This window comes from Trypanosoma brucei, chromosome 6 (assembly GCF_000210295.1).
Source record: "Trypanosoma brucei gambiense DAL972 chromosome 6, complete sequence".
NCBI lineage: Eukaryota > Euglenozoa > Kinetoplastea > Trypanosomatida > Trypanosomatidae > Trypanosoma > Trypanosoma brucei.
Window position 1 is genome coordinate 544,535 of NC_026739.1, and position 14,512 is coordinate 559,046.

The following is a 14,512-nucleotide window of genomic DNA, read 5'->3' on the forward strand; positions in this document are numbered from 1 at the left end:
TTGAGTAGAGTCGCACTAAAAAAAAAAATGCACGGATTTCTCTTCTCTCGCTCATGCTTGATTCCTTCTCATCATTAACTGGCTGCGTTCTTTCCTTCATTCCTTCATATATTCAGTGTTGATTGGCCATTGTTTTTCTTTGTGGTTCCCGTACCTGATGCCTGGGGGTGGATCATCATTACCAGTTGTGTAATTACAGGTGTGTTTTCAATTTCGTCATGCACTGAAGCCCGGATTTACTTTTTGCTGAAGGGTACGAAATATCCTTATGTGGTGTCTACGCTCGCTAAAACTAAAAAAAAAAAGAAAGAAAGGAAGGAAGGAAGGAAGGAAGGAGGAGGAAAAGAAAAAAAAAAAGAGGAATAAACAGCAACGGCGGAGGATCCAGAAAAAATTGTTTTGGGACATGACGAGCAAATGAGGTGCGCGGACGTTTATTTCTGAGGGAACTTATTGGATTTTTGTGTCGCATGAGTTACGTTAAGGCGTGTGTTGGATGGGGAGATGCTTTTCAGTTCCTGGAGTTTACCGGTGGCGAATTCTAAAAGAGACTCGTCGGTTGTAGCATTTGGACATAGGTAATGCAGTTGTCATGTAACTTCATGCCTTCTCATTACCCATTTTAAAAAAAAAATGAATGAGAATAAACAATGTTTTCCGGAAGCTGAAGAAAAAGAGTGGAGGGGTAAAGTGGGTAACTGGAAGTCAAAAGCAACGCGTTTAGTGAGTTTTTTTTTTTTGTGGTAGTGGTGGTGGATTATTTGATCAGTTGCAAGACCGTCGCTGTTATTTTTGTGGTTTGAAAATTTCTCGTTCCGTTATTTGAAACTTCATGTGATGGTTTGGGAAACTGCTCCTCTTCCTGTAGGTGATAATTATTCTTTTAATTTTCCTTTTTTTTTCTTTTTTTTAGGGGGGGAGGGGGACGAGGAGAGGCTTGGTTTGCCAAGTGTATGTGTGTACTAAACAATGTTTGTGCTGCATTTAATAATTGAAGAAGTTGAGAAATGCGGTTGATTTGCAAAGAAAGAGTGAGGGAAAGGGGAGTTTTTTTTTTTTGTGAATCTTCACAATGGGGGACACGACCTCGTTTCTTTTTTTTTTGCTGGTTTGAGGTTTATGGTTCGTCGACATTTTTTTAAATAAATAAATAAATATATATATATATATATATGTATTCTCCTTGTGCTGAACGCTTTGACTAATTTTTCTTTGGTTTTTTTAAAACCATGTGAGTCTTACGGACTCCAATCTGCTTTACCTCTTGTTACTTGAGGCGCCTTTGTATGACATTGTTGGAACTATATAAATATATATATATATTTATGATTTTTTTTGTAGAGTCAATGGTTTTCGTTTCTGATAATTGATTTTGGTGGAAGGGCGTAATGATCAAAGAGATGTCCGTGGAATTTGAAGAAGTACAAAAAGATAACCCGGTTAGTCAAGTGTTGTACGACCGTTCCCGTTTTATGCTATGAGGCTTTTTGTTCTAAAAGGAACTAAAAAAATAACAATAATAATATAACAATAATCAGAAGCGTACGCAACCTTAACGAATGTTCCACCGACGTGCTTCGCTGAGTATTTTTATATATTTGTGAATGCACGTGTAGTGGAGGATGGGGAGGGGGTTTAATATTTCAATTCCGTTCCCCCCGTGTTTGGTGAGGGTGCAGTGCCGTAAAATTATAAATACTTTCTAGGGTTAAAATGGTATTATAACTTCCCTTTATTAATCCTGAGAGTGTATTGTAAGAATATCATCTGCCACTAATGGATCCCTGTAATTCTTATGATTGTTCGCTAAACCTGTAATTGCATTGGACAAGTAAATACAGGATTGTGTACACAAACCGTCTAGTCGTGTTACTTTATTAAAGGGATCTATATTTTTTTTTCTTGAAAACCAGCGTTATGAATGTTTTACGACTTACGATTACATAGTGTTAATTATGTACGGATTGCCCTATATAAATACACTTTCTTCCCCAATATTATACAGCTGTCTGGAAGGTGGTGTAGGTGTGTTAGAAAAAAGTACGTTTTAAGATATCAAAGATGTTGATGCATACATGATTAATCTTCTCTGAGGTAGAGTGGGTAACAAATATCAGGACATTTATGGAATTTGTTTGTAAAAAGGGGCTGACGCCTTTTTCTTTCGACTTTCGACCAGCACTGAACCCGAGAACTGCATGCCACGCGGATGATATGTTGACAACCGATGTTGAAAACCCTAATAGTGTTTACTTTGACGGAGAACGTAAAATGGATCTGGGATCGCTGAGGCAATTGATGGTAAGTTTTGTGTTGCCTAGAAACTCAGATTTCTTAAAAGCTTTTTTAAGTGGCGGGAGAAGCACTGCATGCGAAATGGGCAACTTTAGAAGCCACAGAATCAGCACTTTATTATCGGTTCGAAAGTGCATGTGCACAACTCTCCGACGAGAATGTTCGGGTGCAGCACTAATCAAATGAGCATCTGGGCTGGATGCAACAACAGCTCACATATATGCAAGAAACAAAAGCACAGCAAGCAGCGGAAATTGGAGGTCTACGTACAATCGATTTCTACGATACGGCAAAAATTGGTCATAACTGAAGGTAAGAGAGATAACACAGGGGAGTGTCAGGAACAACAGAGCAAATCGGAAACAGGGAAGGCCAAACATATAGATGAATGTGCATGGAAAGGCTGTTTCCCATCGTAAGAAGTAACTTAACCTTTTTCACATAGGGTTTGATTTCGAGGGATCCAGGAATTACGGGCAAATGCATTGGGCTTTCCTGAAGGAGTAAGTACTGAAGAAAAAATTCGAACTTTTGATGGAATGATGAAATATCTCTAAGGAAGGACTCCTGAATAACTCTTATCAGCATATCAGTTCGTGTTTCCCACACCAACAATATCGCCGGGACAGGTATATACCGAGGCATAAAAAAACTTCGCATCATAGGTATTGCGCCTGCACCAAGACGGCATATCGAAGGAACGCCTCCAACTAGGAAAACAATTGTATGATAAGCTGTGCACAGTACAAACGGTAAAAGACTACCCGGGGCTGAGGTTTAAAGACATGAAGGAAGCTATCAAATTCTCATTTCAAAAAGGGTGATATTTACATTCAGGCCGCTCTAAAAGCGAAACGACAACAACAACAACAACAACAACAACAAAACAGGGTTCCTCCGAGCAGGGCTCGATGTTTCACATGCGACTGATTGGGGCATTACAGCAACACTTGTGGGGTGTTCAAACATAAACTGAACACACGTCAAAAAAGAGACATTCGGCCCCAGAAGCAATGAATTTGGGGGCCGTTAATATTTCCCTACCCATACTCCACCACAAGGGAAAAACTAACACAACGGAGAATGAGTCATACAGTGGAGAACGACAACAATTACCACTCCTCGTCGACAAATGACTTACCCGACAGGGATGGGGATAGTACGGCCCTTACGCGCAGAAAAGTCGACAGCAGCTCAACGTATGAGAGGAGCCTTTCAAGGGATCTGGGAAATGTCAAATGGAAATCAACAACATGCAACAAAGGTGTTCTTGGTAAACGACGTCACGGTTATTCTAGCTTCTACACACAATCCGTGTATTATTGCAATGGCTTCAGAAGCAAACTAATTAGCAAAAAGGATGTGGACACGCACAACATGAGAACAGAAAGGGTCCATAATCCGAAAGTTCTATGCGTTTGCAGACAAACACGGACTACCGGCTGTCGAAACGACAATCCCCTTGTTTATTGTAAGTTTGCAACTGGCAAAGAGCAGCGCCATACAGTACACAAGGACACTACTATCATTACTAGCCGCAGAGCATACACCAGCGCGAATGTATTTGTAGCCGGACTATGCAGAATGACAGGGGGAAATACCATAAAACAGGTTCGTCCCATGTTGCGTTGGGAGCTCGATCTCGTATGCGACACTTTAACACTGGAGCGGGATCGAGTAGCTTTAAGACTATCCTGAATCACAGCCAGCAGATGGTGAGAAATAGCACAGCTACAAAAGGAGAATTTTGTGCCCCATCCACAAGACAAAAAAAGAAGATGCCATAGTGGTGAACTGAGGAGCACTCCCAAAGACATTCAAAAGCGACACACACAGAACCGCGAAGTATGTGGTGTTAAGCGGAGAAAATGCAGGAAGGATCCGAAGGGTAATCAGGGAAATGGAGGGTAGTGAAAAGCTCACAGCCATTACAACGAAGGGAATGGAGACAATACTAAGCCCATTCGGGGTGACTGCACATTCAATAAAGAGAGGGGCTTTGGCACACCCAGAGTTGGCATTAGTGGCGTAAAAACACACGCCCTCGATTCAATATTATTAACACAATTGGGAAAGCACACAAACCCTCAGGAGCTTCCTCGAAGCACGGTAGGACGCTATCTGTGTCTATGGACTGCCACCATCAACAAGTCGGAGTTGTTAACCACGTTGATGTAAAACATCTGATAGGGAGCAAAGCAGATATGCCATGCAATATGCCGGAACCCTCATGCCGAGCAGTGCTAGCTTTATTGACAAGAAAAAATTATCGAGGGCACATCATCATTCGACGTTCGCAAGGAACGCGGGCAGTGCCAGAGGAAGAAGAGAGACATTACTTCTTCAGAAAGTAAATGTGGGTACATTATCTTTGGAATTGGTACGAAGACGAATGAAGGATGAGGCACAGCAACGGTTTGACAATGTATGGAACTTGATGATTGCCACGGAACGAAATTCGAAAGAAAGAGACAGGGAGTCTCATTTGCGGATTGCGGAAAAAGACGCCGATTTATTGCCTGGTCCAAGGTAAAAAATGCCAGAAATGATTACGAGGTTGGAGTCCTGTTGGGACACATATCCCTATATCTAAGTGCAGTTTATGATGAATCCGCAGGGTTGTTTGATTTAAAGGCTTCTTTTTTTCCGGATGAACAAGCCACAAAAGACATTCGAGCGAGTTTCCGCTGTTGCACAGAAAAGTGGGGAACTGGTAGAATTGAATCGATTTCCAATGGGTTAATAAATGAAGCCATGAAATTGTACAGACATCACGAGAGTTTTGGCAGGAGACTCAGAGGTAGTGAAACCACAATATGCGGGCGCCAACGAATCGAGGGTTCACACGTAGATCGATAACATCCGTATCAGTAGACCACACAAAACGGTCAAAGAATGGGGGGACCACATTGCTAAAAACATGAAAGAATGCGGGGCAACGGTTGCCGAGCAACAAAAAATAGTCACACGATACGAATTTATCGGGTTTTTATTTGAGCATGACAAACAGACGGTTTTGTTGAATGCAAAGATGATGCGGCGGATTCGAGAATTAGCTCCACTCGAGATAGCGACCATAAAACAGATGGAGAGAGTTGTATTCTGCATGGTATATGCGGCTGGGATTGGGGGGGGGGAGCCACTTTTCTCTTACTATATTTTATTTAAAATGATGCGTCGGCGTTTATCTCTCCTAAATAGGGGTTTGGTGAACCATTCCGATCGGGATTAGCTGCCAAAAAATGCATTAAAGTTGGCGAAGCAGTGGATGAGCACGTTGTTGAAAAATGTAGCAGTGGTTCCACCACAGGTTCAGCCCTCCACGGCCACACTGGTAACGGATGCCTCCGTGCAGGGATGGGGAAGGATGTTATTTCGAGATAAAGAAGAGATCTTAATAGCAGAAGGGTCCTGGGAAACGGCACCTTACATGATAGCACAAGGTAAAGCAGGAGTGATTCAACTCACCCTGTTAGCGTTGCACGGCTGTTTTGAGGGATCATTGCAAATATACGTGGATAACACCACCGTAATGCATATTATGAAGGAAGACGACGCGCATTCAAGCGCCCTAGTGCGATAGGCATCTGTAAAAAACAGGATATTACGACAGGAACAGATAAATTCCACATGGTGTTACGTACATTCAGGGGTAAATCCAACCGATGGGATGTCTCGAGGGATACCTGTCAGGGGACAGGACTTGGCGATGGGGTGGAACATGTGGAGGAGAGCGCGGGAGGAGGTTTTAAAGACGCTTTCAGCTCTTTCATATCGTTAGTAAATTATCGTTCATAAATCGTATTTGCGTGGGATGAGGATGAAGGAACACAACCGGGCATTTAAGGATAAATAATTATTTTTTATATCTTTCTTATCGGTAATAAAGGGAAGGCAATGCCTAAACTATTCCTCTTTTTACTTTCTTATGTCTTTCTTCTCTCCAAAATATACATTTTTTAATCTAAAGGAAAAGGGGGAAGGGGAACGTGTCGGGTTTATCGTAAGCGGTTTTGAATTCTGATCACTAGCTGTTGGTAAGAGTTCGGAAAGGGAAACTTGAATTGTTTTTTATTACATTAAAGTGAAGGCCCACGGTCGATGCCACGCCATTTACGCTCGTTTTTCTTGGTATTGGTGATTGCCGTTAGTCATTGTTCTTTCTTACAGCTGACGACACCGGTAGCAGGTGCATCACAGGGGGAAGCAAATGTTGACTACGATGCCATTTTGTTAGAGCATATGATGGCACAAACTTTCACAGTCAGTGTTTTCACGGAGCGATACGGCGTATTCAATGCAAGCCTTGTTCTTTCAGCTTCCTCTAATTTCCCTGAACTCATTCACGGTGAGCTCATTCCCACTGGAACACAGAGGTTAGAAACGAAGGAGCAGTGGGGTTTGGAACATTTTTCACACAACCGTTCGATGCTTGGAGTCACGCCGCCACAGCAGGTTGCTAATGCCCACCCCTCTCTGTTAATCATAAACATTAAAATGGATTATTCTGGGGCATCGGCAGGAACCTTTAGTGCCTGGAGTCTCCCAGCAGCGGATCGAGAATTACAAACTCGTTTGACGACACTAGATGAGAAAGAAATAAATCCAACGGTTTCAGCCAGTTTTTCCTTTCTCCCTGTCGTGACCGCTGCAATTCCCTCTTCACTGAGCGATATCCAACTTGCTCCACGCATGGCGAGTGGGACAGTCTCAGTGGAGGATGGGAAGAAAGGAACCTTTACACTTAACTTTCTCTCGGACCATGAGTTTTCTCTAATAGTGAGATTAGAGGGTGATACTTCGTCTTTTGATAACATTTGGGCGCACGGGTACGCAAAACCAAATGATGTCTTATTTCCTCGTCGTCCCCCGTATAAACCCCCGGTTTGGCTCATTTGGCTGATGTCAGGTGCATGGTTATCGGTTGTCTTGTTTCAAGTTATTAGTTATTGTTATTCTAACAATCGTTCTGTGCAACCGAAGCAAATCGTCCGTGTGGCACCACCCGCCAAGGACAAGAAGGTCAACTGATGGTATACCCCGTGTTGGAATAGGTGAACCAAATGACTCATTTTTTCTTTTTTTTTTTTTAAAAAAAAGAACTCTGCTTTGAGTTTATCTTTTTCATTGTGCAGGCTCTCCTTGGGGCGAACAAAGTGGTGGGAGAGACGGTACCTACTTGCGTTAAATCTCCTTTTTTCTCTTTGCACACCTGTGTGTGTCTGTTTCTATATTTATCGCGCCCGAAGAGGTAATAAGGGGAAACTGCTGAAAGTTTCTAACGCTTATGAACAGGGAAACAGAGATCGTTTTTTTTTTTTTGGAGGGGGGGGGGCGTTTACATGGTTCCTTTCCACGTTTCATCATATCGCACGCAGGAAGCGCCCTTTTGTACAATGAAAGTATTCTTTACCAGGGGTTGTTAGCGGGCGGTGTTTGAGAATTGGTGAGCAATAATAATCTTCGAACCTCCGTTTTCAGGTAAAAAACGAGTATAGTCGAAAACGGCTGCCAAATAATGGAGGACCAACTACAGCTTCTCTCTTTCCACATACTTGCCTCTTTACTGGTTACCTGCTTGCTCCATATATGTGACGCCGCTTCTTTGGCCTTTTTCTTTTTCTTAAAATTTCCCTACGCCTAGTGACACTAAATAGAAGGTGCAGTAAAAGGGGTCGTGGTGTGGTGGTGGTGGTGGTGGTGGTAGGAGACGCACTCAAATTGCGCACCGAATGCTCAGTGGAACTACTTTTGGAGCATCTCCACTGGCTCGTAATATCGCTGATGACCCCGAGGGGTGGCCGGTAGTTGTAGTCGTTGGTGAATTGGCCACATATATGTGTCGATCCGGAGATATTCGACCCTTTGCTCAAGAAAAACCAATTTCTGCTGATGTGCTGGGGAAACCACCACCAACAGCCACTGAGTCGGACAATGACGCGACCAACTCGTCACGGGAGGAGGCACACTCGTTCCTTTTGTCAAGACTGCGAAGACATCTGTCGCATCGGAACATTATTTTAGTTGCACCTGTACGCTCTACATTGGAGTGGCACGAGAAGCTTGTGGTATTCTGTTTCGAAAAGCTGCAGGTACGTACACTCGTGATGTTGTCGGATTTTGTAGCCGATGCGTTTGCCGTTGGATGTCGGAATGCACTTGTGCTTCATGCCTCGCCCTCAGCCATTAGTATTGGTCGTGTAGAGGCTGGCGTTACAGTAAAGCAAGCAACAATGTCTTATGGACAGCTTTCCCCATTAATGTGCGAAACGACAGGGGACATCAAACACAATGTATTAACGCAACAACAAGCAAACGCGGGCACTAATTGTCGCGAAGGAGATAATCAAACCAGAGAGAGTGTCTCATCCGGTACCGCCGTTATGCCCGGGAAACTACCGAGTGACGACTCTGTTTTTTCTTCCGTGTTTTCCGCTGCATCGCCGAAGGTTGTAGATTTGTTGGATGAAGTGCATCATGACGCACTTGCTTCTTTGGTAGGGGAGAACGTGTACAACCGCGTCGTTTCTTCAATGCGGGAAGGTCGGCCAAACCAAAGGAAGTTGCGAGCAACAAAACGTGACAGAGCGAGCAACAGTGGTGGTCGGAGGAGTAGCAGGAATGGTCGAGTCAATGCTGCTGCAAATGTAAGTGAGAACTCGAGCAAACGATCTCTTATTGACATAAGTAGCAGCGGGGGGGATGAGGGTGGGGAAAGTGAGGAAGATGACGGTGAAGGACCCCTCATTCGTCTCATATTGTCCGTCGCTGGTCGTGAGCCGGTTCCAGTTATTATTGCAGGCGAGGCCTTGCGTGTTGCTCCATCGCTTCAAAAGTTTCTTGAGGAGGCGGTCCGTGCTTGCGGTACCTCCCATATGAAACGCGCATGTAACGACGACTCAAACTCATCAAGTAGTTCATCGACAGCTTCGTCTTCATCTTCTTCGGGTGGCGCCTCGTCATTTTCCTCATCGTTATCGACCCCGAGTGATGGCCAGGAAGTTCTTAAAATTCAACCACTACCGATCGGAGAACTTCCATGGGAACTGTCCCTTCTTGGTGGCTCCCTTGTCTCACAACTTCCTATGCTGGAATTGTGCAAGCTTTACATTTCACGGGATGATGCGCTTTCTTCAAAAGGGTCTATCATACGTTGGCGGTCGGTCATTTGAGAAGGGGGGGGGCAGGGGAAAACTCCCGTAATATGTGTTCCGTTTTGTTGGGTGCATTTTGTCGTCTGTTTGTTCGACTGTTTTTTGTGGGTGCGAGTGTTGAAGAAGCCACTGCATTTTGTCACGTATTTGAGTGCTCCTTCTGCTCCGTTTTTTTACCCCTGCTTGAAAATGTATGACTGCGGGTGACAAGTTGAGGTGCCCTATACGGTGTATGTGCATTGCGTGTCTGTCTGTGGCGTGTTCCTTTGGATCATGTATCCCCTCGTCTACAGCAACCACTCTCCAACGAATTATTATTATTTTTTCCCTAACCACCTCACCTTTGTTACTTCAGGTGAATAATTCGGGTTCCCGCGCTCCATTGGAAAGGTCTCTACGGTGGAAACGAAAGGGGAGCGAGAGGGAAAGCGAAGTGAAGAGGGAAGAAGGTGTGCCAATATTTGTTACTAAGATGCTGTTCTGGTGTCGTCATGTGAGCTGCTTACTTAGCCGCCGTCGTCACGTCCAATATACATCCAGAGGGGAGGTGGAGAGGCTGCGTAAAACTGCTATCCTTGAGTCAGCTGCGGAGATGCCTTTGCACACGCGTTCAACCACAGAACCGAGGCTGTTGCTGTCCACTACTTGCTCGACTTCAAACACAACATCCGCAATACGCATTCTTGATGAAACAATAGAAGCGATGCGCAGTAGCTTGGGCACACAGAGCGGCAAGAGGGCAGTGTACGCCGCATCACGTGCCTTTAAAGTCTCATCGTTGTCTCATTTCATAACCGAGTGCCGGAGGTTGCGGCGGCAAATTGGTGAGTGCCGTGATACCAACAACCGTGTACTTCTTCGGCAAACGCTTCGTAATTTTTGGACGGATAATGTGGATGGGGCACTCGCCTGTTGTGCATTGAGGGGAAGAGACTTCGGTTTTGTAGCTGGGCTTGGTCTTGCAGACGACGGGCTTCATGTTAGTTTCACTGCTCTGAACCTTGCAGTTTGTAGTGTGACGCAGGAGAAGAACACTTGCACGTGCACAGACATGGTCCTGTCTCTTCACTACGTGGCAAGGGAACTTAACTTCATTGAACGAATGCACCGGCGTGGACCGGATCCCCACAAAGGGAAGAAATTCGAAAGAAAAAAAGGGATCAGGGATGATAGAAACTCACCGAACGGTGAGGGGACAAGCAACAGCAACAAGGAAATAGGACGCGGTGGACCTACGCAAGAAGAACTTCAACATCTGAGGCGAACCGTTGCGACCTTAGGACTGGAGAGAATACACTACTTCTTCCTGCAGCGCGATGCTTCGGGTGCTGTGTTGGGGACGGCTGAGGATGCCCTCCACGTTCTGGAGTTTCTTTCTATTGTGGATATCGACGATGCGGAAGACAGCGCACGGGTTCTTTTTGAGGCAACAAAACCACGGTCCCGCAAAAAAATCCATCAATTTGCCGTCACCTCGCTTCTTCGCCATGTCGTGAGTAACTGCAAAGATCTGAAGTTTACGTCAGTTGTGCATGCTTTCCGACTTCTACGTATTTTTCTACCAGTGACGTGTCCTGATTCACCGACTAAGTTATCCCCACCACCACCACTACCTCCGCGGACGAAAGAGTGGAAAAGCGGTATTAATTCAGCGGCACCTAGGGTTCTCAGTCATACAATAGATGCATTTCGTGGGGACCCTCACGATGAAACCGTTTTTGTTAGCGGGGGTGCAGAGTATTTGGAATGGAAAAGACAACTTGAAACTATGGATCGTATTTTATGGGGTCTATTTGCTGCGCTTCAGAAGAAGGATGCACGTTTTATAAATGCATTTCATTTTGTGCAGATTGTTGAAACGCTATCGCGCCTCCCACGTCACTTGCTGTCGCGTGTTCCGCAACCGAAACGGGGAAGACCCCAAGGTGTTGGAGGGACAATGGTGTCCAATCCAACGCTTGAGGCTGCCGCAGTGCATGCCGCTCACTCAGGAAACCGAAGCTCCGATGGGGAAGTGATTTCATTAGAGGAACTGTGGGCCTACCTGGTGGCAAAGGCGTGCATTTTCATACCGGGTATGTCGTCTGATCAGCGCCGCCGAGTGTGTTATAACTTACGTGTGGCAGTGATGAGTCGCGCCGTTTGTTTTCAATGCGAAGTGGAGGACATGCTGCAACCGATGGCGCATGAACTTTCGCAGTATCCAAAGGATTTTGACGCAGTTATGTTTGATCGCACCTCGCCCGGAGGGGCGAGGGGATGTTTCTATACCGGTAGTGGTGCATAACCGGTGGATAAGATGCTACGCAGCATTTTCGTGTCGCGTACGTGTGTGCGTATTCAGATGATTTTTTGTTTAAAAAACATTTCTTTGTTTTTATTCTTTTATATATTATCTTCACCCTTCTTGTAGCGTTTCGAGGGTACGGGAGGGGGGGGGGGGTGGCAGAGAGTTGTAAAGTAGGGTATATGCGAAGACGAAGCCATACTTTCAAGCGAGCGTTTCTGGTGTTCTTGTATTTTTTTTCTGTGTCCTTTTCCCCCCCTTAAATCCCCTACTAATATAATTTACCTATTTTCCTTTCTGTCTGTCGATAACTTGCAATGTATTTATTATGCAGTGCTGTAGTCGTCTACCTACTTCACTGATAACAAGATAAGTGTTATGATTCGCCGATTAGGCAGTGTTTCTTCCACGTCCTCTTCATCACTATGCCGTGCGGCATCAGTTGCGATGATTCCCGCTGCTCAGTCCCGCGCTGCGGTTAGGGAATTCCACAGTTTGTATAGCCTTGCGGCGTCACTTGTTGTCTGCTCGGGTTCTGTGTTGTGTTTTGCATCATGGGCGAATAACATATGCAACGTCAGGAAATATGGCCGCTGGCGTTTCCGCAACACGATTGACGATGTTATTATGGTTTCAGACTTCAAAACAGCGCGTTATATTGGGGGGTTTATTGGTTTCTTGTTCTATTGGTTCATAGTAGGTCCGAGGAAATACATGTACGAGAGTAATTTAGCGGACATTCCTGGAAATAAGCGCTTTGGGCCTTTTTAGATGGAATGGTAAACATATAACCGGACACAAAATGGATGAGGTAGAACAGTTATGCACCAGGGAATGCATGATGCAGCTAGAAATCAAAAGCTCTGATGCGGATGGAAGACGGAACAAAGTGTTGAGGAAGAGGAGGAGGAGGAGGAGGAGGAGGAGGAGGAGAGGAAAGAAGGAAGGAAGGAAGGAGTGGGGAAATGTTTAATCCACTGGAAGGATGTAGTTGCGTGCGTGAGCGAATATGCGGCGGGATTTGCCGTTCTTCAACAGTAGTAATAGCAGTAGTATTAGGTGTGGAAAAAAAAGGGATCCGCGTTTCCACTAACTCACACGTCTATATGTATATATATATGTGTGTGTGTGTATTATCATCATAACGTCTGCAATCTAGCAGCGTTCTTCCTTCAGTGGTGTTCAGTCATTAATCCCTCATAGTGTTATCGAAGGCGATGCCTCGTGGAAGTTTTCTCTTCTCCCTACCGAGTTGGTCGTGCATATATGAACGTGTTATTCCGACTAGGAAAGGGAGGAGGAAGCAGACATGATATAATTTACCATTCCTGCAGAAACTGAACACGTGCACACATATTCGTTTTTGACTTGTTGTCACCTGTGGTTAAGAAAGTTTTTTTTATGTTGTGTCAGCATAGTGATATCAGTTTTTAGGAGCGCGGATGAATGTTTTCTCAGTTCCATTATATACTCTTCCGTCTTTATTTTTTCTCTTATTATATATATTTTTTAACGTCTAATGGAGCCACCAATTGTAAGTGTAATAGTTCTTCTTACAACTTACTACTTCATACATCCACAACGATATCACAAAAAAAAAAAGAAAAAAATCGACGGCAAAGTTAGAAAAAAGATTGAAGGGGTAGTGTTTCACACGAGATACAGTTCACGAGCCTTTTCAAATCCTTTAATAATCATTTGTCTTTGTTGTTGTGTGTGTGTGAAGTTTCTGAGAGAACAAAGAGTTTAAGGGAGACGCTCACACGAATGAGGAAACAATTAAATATGCAGGAGGAAGGTGATGCTTCCACGGCACGTACACATCGGCGACTGAATGATTTGCGCATGCAACCTCTGAGTTCGCTGCCTATGACGATATTTATGATGTGGATGGTGGGCAACGATGTGAGTATTTTCTCCATCGTATTTGTTGGCATGGCTGTCACAAACCCGCTTCAGTCCATGTTGGGAGCGGCAAAAGTTTTTGAGGAATTTAATGAGGAGGCGGAGAAGGACCCACACGTACGCAGTGCCGTTGGTCATTCAAAGCTTATCTACATTGCCTGCTGTTTCGCCGCCCTTGCTGTGGCGCTCATTAAACTCAACTGGATGGGTCTTATGCCGGTGAATGCAATGGATTGGTTGGACAGCACACCCCCACAGTACAAGGAGCAGAGCATGGGCACATTTTTTAGTTAAATCTGTACGCGCATGAATGCACACGCATGTGTTGTATACATGTGTGTGTATCGGTTTTGGCGCTAGTTTGTGGTGGTTAAGTTCGAACCCTTCGTTTTTTTTTTTTTTTGAAGAAAAGAGCGTGAGTCTCCCAATGGTCAGCAGAGAATTGTGGTTATGACAACAATGAAACGAGAGATGATTACAGAATGGATGGTGCGATCAGGAAATGAAAGGGACTTGCAAGACACTAAAGCACCGGTGGTAGTTTCCCTATCCAAGGGAGCCTAAGTTTTCACACTTTTTACTTCACTGCGTGATGGACGGTAGTGCGCACCCTTTTGCATTTTAGCGCTGTCACCGCAATGCTTCCACATCCCTTCTCTACGATTTGAGCGTGTTTCCCCTTTGTAAGCACTTTTGTTGTTGTTGTTGTTGTTGTTGTTGTTGTTGTTCCTTTCCACTCCGGTCGGTTCCCCCGGTCTGGAATAATGATTTTAAGTAGCACTTTGCACTATTCATTGTGACCCTACGTTGAACGTCGCGTAATTACTGCAGCGAACATGTTGCCTATCTCTCTTTTGTGTGTCCCACCCTT

The 14,512-nt window shown here is 44.6% G+C and overlaps 6 protein-coding genes across 6 annotated transcripts; all 6 read left to right on the forward strand.

The window, feature by feature from the left end:
- Positions 1-3,378: 3,378 nt before the first annotated feature.
- Positions 3,379-3,993, forward strand: TbgDal_VI2310 (hypothetical protein; the record flags this gene model as incomplete). The annotated part of the gene is made up of 1 exon (XM_011775736.1): positions 3,379-3,993. One exon carries the CDS (start codon positions 3,379-3,381, stop codon positions 3,991-3,993), a length of 615 nt encoding a protein of 204 aa, XP_011774038.1.
- Positions 3,994-6,396: 2,403 nt separating this feature from the next.
- TbgDal_VI2320 (hypothetical protein, conserved) lies at positions 6,397-7,326 on the forward strand (the record flags this gene model as incomplete). The annotated part of the gene is made up of 1 exon (XM_011775737.1): positions 6,397-7,326. One exon carries the CDS (start codon positions 6,397-6,399, stop codon positions 7,324-7,326), a length of 930 nt encoding a protein of 309 aa, XP_011774039.1.
- Positions 7,327-8,027: 701 nt separating this feature from the next.
- Positions 8,028-9,467, forward strand: TbgDal_VI2330 (hypothetical protein, conserved; the record flags this gene model as incomplete). Its single annotated transcript, XM_011775738.1, has 1 exon — positions 8,028-9,467. The coding sequence occupies one exon, from the start codon at positions 8,028-8,030 to the stop codon at positions 9,465-9,467; it is 1,440 nt and encodes a 479-aa protein (XP_011774040.1).
- Positions 9,468-9,642: 175 nt separating this feature from the next.
- Positions 9,643-11,736, forward strand: TbgDal_VI2340 (hypothetical protein, conserved; the record flags this gene model as incomplete). Its single annotated transcript, XM_011775739.1, has 1 exon — positions 9,643-11,736. The coding sequence occupies one exon, from the start codon at positions 9,643-9,645 to the stop codon at positions 11,734-11,736; it is 2,094 nt and encodes a 697-aa protein (XP_011774041.1).
- Positions 11,737-12,114: 378 nt separating this feature from the next.
- Positions 12,115-12,507, forward strand: TbgDal_VI2350 (hypothetical protein, conserved; the record flags this gene model as incomplete). The annotated part of the gene is made up of 1 exon (XM_011775740.1): positions 12,115-12,507. One exon carries the CDS (start codon positions 12,115-12,117, stop codon positions 12,505-12,507), a length of 393 nt encoding a protein of 130 aa, XP_011774042.1.
- Positions 12,508-13,503: 996 nt separating this feature from the next.
- On the forward strand, positions 13,504-13,935 carry TbgDal_VI2360 (hypothetical protein, conserved; the record flags this gene model as incomplete). The annotated part of the gene is made up of 1 exon (XM_011775741.1): positions 13,504-13,935. One exon carries the CDS (start codon positions 13,504-13,506, stop codon positions 13,933-13,935), a length of 432 nt encoding a protein of 143 aa, XP_011774043.1.
- Positions 13,936-14,512: the final 577 nt, after the last annotated feature.